A 10,399-nucleotide genomic window follows, 5' to 3' on the forward strand; every position below is an offset into this window, starting at 1 on the left:
ACCTCATCATCTTGCATCGTTCGCCTTTATACTTTGATGGTTGTTGCTTTTATATAAAGCGGGACGAAAGCCTATTTCAAGAAAGATTTGAAGGTGAGGATTCATTGCGGTGAGCTTTCCAACCTCAGGATTTAAATCAGACTTTACTCAATTGCACGAAAGTGACATGGCTTTGGGTGTGTGTCATGCGTGTGTGCTCCCCGCGTCTCCGGGGATAAGTGACGTGCGCGCCACCGAAGTCTCGTCGTCTCCTCTAGGAGTCTGGGCACCGTGACCACCGTCCGTCCCACCTGCCATTGGAGTGCCATACACGAAAGACGACGAGACGAGAGCAGAGCACCAGATATTCTATACTGCAGCGTGTACGAGTACGACGCGTAGGGCTCCAGGTCTCATCCCTTCCCTTTAAATCCGGAGAACTGCTACACCTACGACTAATTTCGTACGATGTACGTACGACAATGGTCAGCAGCCGGTCGATCAGTTGGATGGACGAGCGAGATCATGTCGTACGAAAATTGTACGCACTGTTCATCGTATGCACAGAATTTCGTTAAATCCGTTCAAACTAGCGTGGGCGTCGCCGTGTCAGGCGGCCATATATAGCCCCTGTCGCCCGGCGTCATCTATATTCCCCTGCGTTCCATCGATCGTGGTATCGCCGCGTACGTGGCTCGCGACCATGATGACCATCAGCTGCAGGCTCGTGGCGGTCGCCGTGGCGCTGGCGCTGGCGGCGGCGCTCCTGTCGTCATCGCCACTGCGCGGCGACGTGCGGGCGGTGGTGGAGATACGCGACGTGGAGCTGATCCCCGTGGACGGCGGCGCCGCGGGGCCGGAGAGCGTGGCGTTCGGCGTGGGCGGCGAGGGCCCCTACGCGGGCGTGTCGGACGGGAGGGTCATCCGGTGGCTCCCGGAGGAGGGCCGCTGGGTCGAGCACTCCTCCGCCGCCGCGCCAGAGCTGTAAGCCTTCGCACCACCGTGTCTCCTTGCTTCTCCGATTCCATACTGCATCTGCATGGGGATCCTCCTCAAAGTAGACGAATTAGCAGTTCAGTGATGGTGCTTTGCGCGATCGATCAGTAGAGCAGTTAGTTCATTCCTTCGACTATAATTAACTCTCTGATTGATGGACGGCACGCCGCTCGCTCGGAAACCGACGTTGTACTACGTACTACTACGGCGACTGTGATTAATTAGAACCGCTGGTTAGCTAAATCGTTTGGTAATGGTGTCACGTCACAGTATGGCTGCTCCTGCTTTGCCGCGCTACCCGCCGGAGACAGAATTGTCGATGGCTCCACGCGCGGACAAGCGACCAAATGCTGCACTGTTGTTATCTTCTTCACCACAAGGCAAAAAGGCAATCACCGTCTGACGTAGCTACCCTCCCTGTCCTGTCTCTGACACCCGTGGCAAACTACCAATTGGATCCAGATTTTTCCCGGGGGGACTGACTGACTACTGACAGGACAGATAGATACTCCTACTATATCGTGGATCATATGCGAATTTTCTTTCAAAAATGGTGGTCAGAGGTGATTAAAGTAGATACACAGAGAATTGTACCTGCTGTGAATCCATTTCTAACAAGAAAACAAAAACAAACGATCACATCCCTTGAAAATAGACACTTCTCCTGAATTGGGAAATATCTTCTGATAACAATAAAACAAAACCATATACACTGCTTTTAAGCAACATCTTGATCCGATCATGTCAGAAATTCAGATAGCTAGCGTACCCCCATAAATCATGACTGGTAGAACAACAAAGTACTACGTACTCCTATGTACCACGTGTGTAGTACTGTAGTCTGATACGTCGCATTCTGACGAGAATGTAGGGGACGAGCAACAGCGCGACAGCCTTTAATTTGCAGGTTAGTTGCAACTTGCAACCGTCAGAGAGGAACTTTTTTTTTGGTCAGAGAGGGACTACTACACGGATTAACTTTGACATCTTAACTACGATGATCTTCTCGGGATGATCATTTTTTTCTGCTCCTAATGCAGCACTAAATTAAAGTTTATGGGCCTAGAGAAAGCGAAATAGTGCTGAGTATCAACATCATCCACATTTACCTAACATCAAGGCGAGATAGCTAACGCTAAGCATCTTTGACTTGACTAAAGCTGATCAATTGTGTGATGTGCAGATTGGATAGTTGCAGAGGATCCCAGGACCCGATGAAGGAGCACGAGTGTGGGCGCCCGCTGGGCCTCAAGTTCAACAACAAAACTGGGGAGTTGTACGTCGCAGATTCCTATTTTGGGCTGAGAGTGGTCAGCCCCGGGGATAACGTTTCAAGGCTGATTGGGCCTGGACAGCCTGGGAGACCCTATAGCTTCGCCAACGGCGTCGAGATCGACCAGGAAACTGGAGTTGTCTACTTCACCGAGACCAGCACGAGGTTCCAGAGAAGGTGACGCCATCCCCTTCAGTTCTTCTGCTTACTTTGGTGAAGTTTTAGGCATGATTTAAGTGCGTGAATATCGGCAAGAATCAGGACAAATTATCACATTCCAAACACACAAGCATCGTTATTTGTACTAGTACTAGTTACTCCCTCTGTAAACTAATATAAAAGCGTTTAGATCATTAAAGTAGTTATCTAAACACTCTTATATTAGTTTACAGAGGGAGTATAACCTAACAAGTGAGGATTGTATTTCATTTGCAGGCAGTTCTTGAACATTGTCATATCCGGTGACGCCACTGGCAGATTGCTCAAATATGACCCTAACACCAACGAGGTTCAAGTCTTGGTCGACGGCCTGGCATTCCCCAACGGCCTTCTCATGAGTGAAGGCGGATCCCACCTTCTCCTCGCCGAGACCACAACCTGCATGATCCACCGATACTGGCTCAAGACACCCAAGGCCTCAACCCTCGAGGAACTCGTGCAGCTACCGGGCTTCCCAGACAACATCAAGGCGAGCCCGAGAGGCGGCTTCTGGGTCGGCCTCCATGGCAAGCGAGGTAAGATCGCCGAGTGGTCCACCTCTTTCCCGTGGTTGAGGAGGTTGGTCATGAAGCTGCCACCCCAGCGCGTGCAGCGTGTCATGGCGTTCCTGAGCCGGTTTGGAAGTCAGGTGATTGCGTTGAGGGTCAGCGAGGAGGGGAAGGTGTTGGAAGAGGTAATCGTGCACGACGCGGCGAGGAAGATGTTTGGATCCATCAGTGAACTGGAGGAAAGGGACGGGTGCTTGTGGATTGGCTCGGTTCATTTGCCTTTTCTTGGGCATTACTGCCTATAGATAGATTGAGTGATGATATACAGAGTGCAAAGAGGGTGTGTCGTGTTGTCTCGTTTAGTCATATAGAGGAAATTAGATATTACCGTATTAGGATACATTATTGTGTAGAAAAGGTATTGCCTAGACTTTAGTTTCTTTTTCAGTTTTTTGTAGTTGTGTCCCTTGTAGCTTCGATTTATTGGGAGTGACTAGCATATAATCTGTACATGTGGTGCAAAAATAGAAAAACTATTCTAGGCCGTCAGATCAAACATTAATGGTGCGGATTATAGTGGAGGCATCTCATGCCACTAAATGTATATTTCATGGATAGTTAGATATAAGACATGAATTTTCTTGTTTTAAGTGTTTTGTCCTTAGTAAAGACTCGCATCGTCGATGCTTCATCTTGGCACATACTACCTCTGTAGTGATCTTGGCACACACTACGGAATTTGAAATTTCAAATAAAAATCAGAAAATATGAACAAAAATTTAAAACCAATTTATTTTGAATTTACGTGAACATATTTTGTGTTTGTGTAAAAAAATGAATACAGGATTATTTTCTAAATTCGAAACACATTTTGAAAGCACAAACATTATTTGAAAATGCAAAATTGTGGAAAGCACAAAAACTTGGCATGGTGGTTTGGAATGGTGATACAAGGCCCTAGAAAAAACCTGGTCCATTTAAACGATGTCGAAAAAGGTAATGTGAGACGGAACCAGCCGCCCAACCCAAACGCCCTACTCAAACTTTTTTCTGTTTAAATTCGTGAACATCTTCTTAAATTTGCAAACATTGTTCTCAAATTCATGAACTTTCTTTCATACCCAGGAACTCTTTTCAACTTTTACAAACATTTTTAAGAAGCCCGTAATTTAAAAAATAAATCATAAACATTCTTTTTCAGAATTGATGAACTTTTTTTGAATCGGCGAATGCTTGGCCCGGCCCAACAGATACACGATGGAAGCGATACAGTCGCCCGGTTGGGCAAGGCTTGAGCGCATTTTTTTTCTTTTTTTTTTGTTTTTCTTTAATTTCATTTTTATTTTTGAACTTTATTTTTTAAAAATGCACGCACACACACCCTACCATTATGAGCACCTTCAAAAGAATGAGCGGCACATCATCTTGTGATTGATGAAGTCGCCACATCACTAAAGGGTCTGAAATAAATCCAGAAAAATACGAGCATCGATCTTATGACTTCGACTCAGACGGGCCAGGGATACCACTATCCTCTTAACCATACAACCATAAGAGCGTCTCCAATGGATGGTGTAGATGTATAAATAACTACCTTTTACATCTCAGAGGCCTAAACACGCTGCTCCAACAAATGATGGATGTAAAAAAAATACATCCCCTCCCCAAGTGATTTAAAATACAACACTTGGAGATGCAACACCCAACCGCTCTTCATTTCACTTCCGCCTGCCCGCCCACCTCCGTCGGCGTGTCGCCGCGAGTGGAGCCCTCCGGCAGCCACGCGGTCGTCCAGAGGCCGTCTGCAGCCGCTGCCCACCTGCCATCTGCAGTCTGCAGCCGCCGCCCACACTCCGCCCCGCCGCCGACTGATTGCTTCCACCTCGCCTGCAACGTGTTCGAGCAAATTCCCCCAAGGTAAAAAATCATGCAAACTTGGACGTTTTTTTATCGGGCATGAAGATGTAGTTTGACGATGATTTCCGCATTGTAGGTGAGCTCGTGCGACTCCTGTTTCGTGGATGATTACTCATACGATGAGGAATTTGATTTGACCAAAGAAGAGGACATTACTATTCTAGTGGCGATGCACAAAAGGAAGAAGCCGAAGCATGGCGGTTCCGTGTTTGGCCGTGAGTTCATCCAGAGAGAACGGGTTGAGGCGCACGAGAGGTTGATGCGCAACTATTTTGGTACACCACCCCTTTTCTCAGAGAGGTTCTTTCGCCGTCGGTTCAGAATGTCCAAAGATTTGTTCATCCACATTTGCAATTCCGTTAAGCAGACCTTCCAGCAAAGAAGTAGTTGTGCCAGTTTGCTTGGACATAGCACCGAGTAGAAGGTCACTGCCGCTTTGTACAATAAAATTTGAGATTCTGATACACACGATGAACTTCAGAAAGATTTTGATGGAGGAGTACTGGAAATGGCATGGCGAAAGAACCGCCTAGTTTCATTATTTTGTAGTGTGCAAGAACTTTGTTGCATTTGTGTTACATTTAATGTTGTTGGTTTGATGAATTATGTAATAATTTGATATTATGGACAGATGAAAATTTAAGTTTTAATTTAGGATGTTTTTATTTCAAAATGTGCGGCCGTACAGTGGTTTTGCTGAGTAAATAGGCAATTTTTTTATTAATATAATCCACGAGTAAATCAGTAGCATGGAATTGACAGAAATAATCGCATACTGGTATTCAATCATGCAAGCACATACTACGCTAATTGCAGACAGATCTACGTATAACGCTAGCATGGCTAAAACATAAAACAGTAGGAGCGAGATAAACAAGTTATACCCTCCAGTAGGCCATGAAGAGGCCACGGAGGCGGTGGCAGCAACAGCGTCCTCGGCGGCCTTCTTGTAGGTCTCGAGGTTCTCAGCGGCGAGACGGTCCGCATCGGACTGAGACATGGTGATGGTGAAGGCGATGCGGACATAGAGGAAGCAGACGAACGGAGGCGAGCAGTCACGTAGTCGATTCCCAAAAACCTATTCGCCCCTCTCCCATACAGGATCCAGAGAGGCGGGGTTTCGGAGACCTGCTCTCCCATTGACCGTGTACCCGGTGGGCGGGATGGAGTCACCGACGGTAGCAGCAGCAAAGGAACGACGGTGGGCGTAGCACGTGGAGCAGATGTGATCTGTTCGTGGCGGTTAGGGTTAGGAGACACCTCACACTTATATAGGTGCAGTCATGTGGAGAGACGTGGGCTCGACCCACGTCCGAGTCCGTGACAGCCCATGATCCGACGTCTCAGATCGTGGCCCAGCTGTCAGAAAACTCTCCATTACTGACCGACAAAAATAAGCCGGTAGGTGTCACTACAAAAAAATACACTTCCGTGATGATACGTGTTTGTCACAGTAGGTCACGTTTTCTGTCATGCATGTACATCCATGACAATTTTATGACAGAATCAAGATAGTCATACCTGTGCTGTCGTAGAAGTGTTCCATGACATTACCAAAATTATCATCACGGAAGTGTCCACTTCCATGACGATAAATCGCGCGTCATAGAAGTGCTTTCGTCAAGGGTGACCGACACGTGGCATCCACCGTAACGGGACGCGGTTAAGCTATCGAGTCCGGTTTTGGATCCGATAACCCGCTAACAGCCCGGACCAATGAGGATTTTCCACGTGTAAAATTCTCATTGGCCGGAGGAAACACGTGTTGGCTCACCGTTTGGACAGATGTCATCCATTCATTGGACATGGGGCGCCTATGATACATCGACATGTGGCATGACCCAACAGAGGCCCATTCCGGTGAAAAGGCCGGCCCGTTTGACTTGGTCAAATGGTAACGGGCCGGCCCACGGAAAGCCTGTTAACGGCTTGTTCGTATATAGCCCATTTACGGCCCGCTAACTCACGGCCCAATACGTTCTACCAAAATTAAGCCCAGTAGCTTCATTTGGGCCATCCAATATGATTCCAGCCCGTTGTAACTTCTGGCCCATGTATGGCCCATGATGTCTTTCGGCCCATACGAGGCCATTTGTAACTCTTGGCCCATTAAAGGCCCATGGTGAATCTGGCCCGCAATGAACAGTGTACCGCTTTATACCCATTAACGGCCCATTATTCCATTGGGCCGTTTCCAACCCGTGTTATGTTTCGGCCTTCTCAGGGCCCATTTATTCTTGGGCTTAGTTCCAGCATTCGGTTACTTACTGCCCGTTACTGGCCTTTTTTGCTTGTGGGCCAAATTCAGCTCGTGGTTACAATCGGCCCGTTTGCGGCCCGTTAATCCGTTGGGCCGTTTTTGTAGCATCATCAAATACGGCAGATTAACGATGGCCCGTTATGGTCGGCCCATGAACGGACGATTCCAAATATAGCCCATTTACGGCCCATAATGCGGCCTGTTATTGGCCTGAAGGAAATATGCCCTAGAGGCAATAATGAAGTTATTATTTATTTCCTTATATCATGATAAATTTTTATTATTCATGCTAGAAATGTATTAACCAGAAACATAATACTTGTGTGAATACATAGACAAACAGAGTGTCACTAGTATGCCTCTACTTGACTAGCTCGTTGATCAAAGATGGTTATGTTTCCTAGCCATAGACATGAGTTGTCATTTGATTAACGGGATCACATCATTATTAGAATGATGTGATTGACTTGACCCATTCCGTTAGCTTAGCACTCGATCGTTTAGTATGTTGCTATTGCTTTCTTCATGACTTATACATGTTCCTATGACTATGAGATTATGCAACTCCCGTTTACCGGAGGAACACTTTGTGTGCTACCAAACGTCACAACGTAACTGGGTGATTATAAAGGTGCTCTACAGGTGTCTCCGAAGGTACTTGTTGGGTTGGCGTATTTCGAGATTAGGATTTGTCACTCCGATTGTCGGAGAGGTATCTCTGGGCCATCTCGGTAATGCACATCACTTAAGCCTTGCAAGCATTGCAACTAATGAGTTAGTTGTGGGATGATGTATTACGGAACGAGTAAAGAGACTTGCCGGTAACGAGATTGAACTAGGTATTGTGATACCGACGATCGAATCTCGGGCAAGTAACATACCGATGACAAAGGGAACAATGTATGTTGTTATGCGGAATGACCGATAAAGATCTTCATAGAATATGTGGGAGCCAATATGAGCATCCAGGTTCCGCTATTGGTTATTGACCGGTGACGTGTCTCGGTCATGTCTACATAGTTCTCGAACCCGTAGGGTCCGCACGCTTAACGTTTCGATGACAGTTATAGTATGAGTTTATATGTTTTGATGTACCGAAGGTTGTTCGGAGTCCCGGATGAGATCACGGACATGACGAGGAGTCTCGAAATGGTCGAGACATGAAGATTGATATATTGGAAGCCTATGTTTGGATATCGAAAGTGTTCCGGGTGAAATCGGGATTTTACCGGAGTACCGGGAGGTTACCGGAACCCCTCGGGGGTTAATGGGCCATAGTGGGCCTTAGTGGAGAAGAGGAGAGGCGGCCAGGGCAAGGGCTGCGCGCCTCTCCCCTAGTCCGAATAGGACAAGGAGAGGGGGGGGCGCCCCCCCTTTCCTTCTTCTCCTCCACCTCTTTCCCCTCCACTCCTAATCCAACTAGGAAAAGGGAGGGAGTCCTACTCCCGGTGGGAGTAGGACTCCACCTGGCGCACCCCTCCTGGCCGGCCGCACCTCCCCCCTTGCTCCTTTATATACGGGGGCAGGGGGCACCCTAGAGACACAACAATTGATCGTTTGATCCTTTAGCCGTGTGCGGTGCCCCCTCCACCATAGTCCACCTCGATAATACTGTAGCGGTGCTTAGGCGAAGCCCTGCGTTGGTAGATCATCATCATCGTCACCACGCCGTCGTGCTGATGAAACTCTCCCTCAACACTCGGCTGGATTAGAGTTCGAGGGACGTCATTGGGTTGAACGTGTGCTGAACTTAGAGGTGCCGTACGTTCGGTACTTGATCGGTCGGATCGTGAAGACGTACGACTACATCAACCGCGTTGTGCTAACGCTTTCGCTTTTGGTCTACGAGGGTACGTGGACACACTCTCCCCTCTCGTTGCTATGCATCACCATGATCTTGCGTGTGCGTAGGATTTTTTTTGAAATTACTACGTTCCCCAACAGTGGTATCAGAGCCAGGTTTTATGCGTAGATGTCATATGCACGAGTAGAACACAAGTGAGTTGTGGGTGATATAAGTCATACTGCTTACCAGCATGTCATACTTTGGTTCGGCGGTATTGTTGGATGAAGCGGCCCGGACCGACATTACGCGTACGCTTACGCGAGAGTAGTTATACCGACGTGCTTTGCACACAGGTGGCTGGCGGGTGTCAGTTTCTCCAACTTTAGTTGAACCGAGTGTGGCTACGCCCGGTCCTTGCGAAGGTTAAAACAGCACCAACTTGACAAACTATCATTGCGGTTTTGATGCGTAGGTAAGAACGGTTCTTGCTAAGCCCGTAGCAGCCACGTAAAATTTGCAACAACAAAGTAGAGGACGTCTAACTTGTTTTTGCAGGGCATGTTGTGATGTGATATGGTCAAGACATGATGCTAAATTTTATTGTATGAGATGATCATGTTTTGTAACCGAGTTATCGGCAACTGGCAGGAGCTATATGGTTGTCGCTTTATTGTATGCAATGCAATCGCCCTGTAATGCTTTACTTTATCACTAAGCGGTAGCGATAGTCGTAGAAGCATAAGATTGGCGAGACGACAACGATGCTACGATGAAGATCAAGGTGTCGCGCCGGTGACGATGGTGATCATGACGGTGCTTCGGAGATGGAGATCACAAGCACAAGATGATGATGGCCATATCATATCACTTATATTGATTGCATGTGATGTTTATCTTTTATGCATCTTATCTTGCTTTGATTGACGGTAGCATTATAAGATGATCCCTCACTAAATTATCGAAGTATAAGTGTTCTCCCTAAGTATGCACCGTTGCGAAAGTTCTTCGTGCTGAGACACCACGTGATGATCGGGTGTGATAGGCTCTACGTTCAAATACAACGGGTGCAAAACAGTTGCACACGCGGAATACTCAGGTTAAACTTGATGAGCCTAGCATATAACAGATATGGCCACGGAACACGGAGACCGAAAGGTCGAGCATGAATCATATAGTAGATATGATCAACATAGTGATGTTCACCGTTGAAACTACTCCATCTCACGTGATGATCGGACATGGTTTAGTTTATATGGATCACGTGATCACTTAGAGGATTAGAGGGATGTCTATCTAAGTGGGAGTTCTTAAGTAATATGATTAACTAAACTCAAATTTATCATGAACTTAGTACCTGATAGTATCTTGCTTGTCTATGTTGATTGTAGATAGATGGCCCGTGCTGTTGTTCCGTTGAATTTTAATGCGTTCCTTGAGAAAGAAAAGTTGAAAGATGATGGTAGCAATTACACGGACTGGGT

At 47.0% G+C, this 10,399-nt stretch overlaps 1 protein-coding gene across 1 annotated transcript; it reads left to right on the plus strand.

Moving 5' to 3' along the window:
* Nucleotides 1–288: 288 nt before the first annotated feature.
* On the plus strand, nucleotides 289–3,605 carry LOC109758888 (protein STRICTOSIDINE SYNTHASE-LIKE 10). The gene is made up of 3 exons (XM_020317747.4): nucleotides 289–963; nucleotides 2,159–2,425; nucleotides 2,684–3,605. Exons 1-3 carry the CDS (start codon nucleotides 539–541, stop codon nucleotides 3,258–3,260), a joined length of 1,269 nt encoding a protein of 422 aa, XP_020173336.2. The 5' UTR covers nucleotides 289–538; the 3' UTR covers nucleotides 3,261–3,605.
* The last annotated feature ends 6,794 nt before the right edge of the window (nucleotides 3,606–10,399 follow it).

Source organism: Aegilops tauschii, chromosome 5 (assembly GCF_002575655.3).
Source record: "Aegilops tauschii subsp. strangulata cultivar AL8/78 chromosome 5, Aet v6.0, whole genome shotgun sequence".
Taxonomy (NCBI): domain Eukaryota; kingdom Viridiplantae; phylum Streptophyta; class Magnoliopsida; order Poales; family Poaceae; genus Aegilops; species Aegilops tauschii.

Bases quoted from the DNA above. Each gene is read 5' to 3' on its own strand.
- LOC109758888 (XM_020317747.4), top strand. From the start codon at position 539: ATGCACAGAATTTCGTTAAATCCGTTCAAACTAGCGTGGGCGTCGCCG. The intron at 964-2,158 runs GTAAGCCTTCGC...TGTGATGTGCAG, and splicing joins TCCGCCGCCGCGCCAGAGCT to ATTGGATAGTTGCAGAGGAT. The intron at 2,426-2,683 runs GTGACGCCATCC...TTTCATTTGCAG, and splicing joins AGCACGAGGTTCCAGAGAAG to GCAGTTCTTGAACATTGTCA.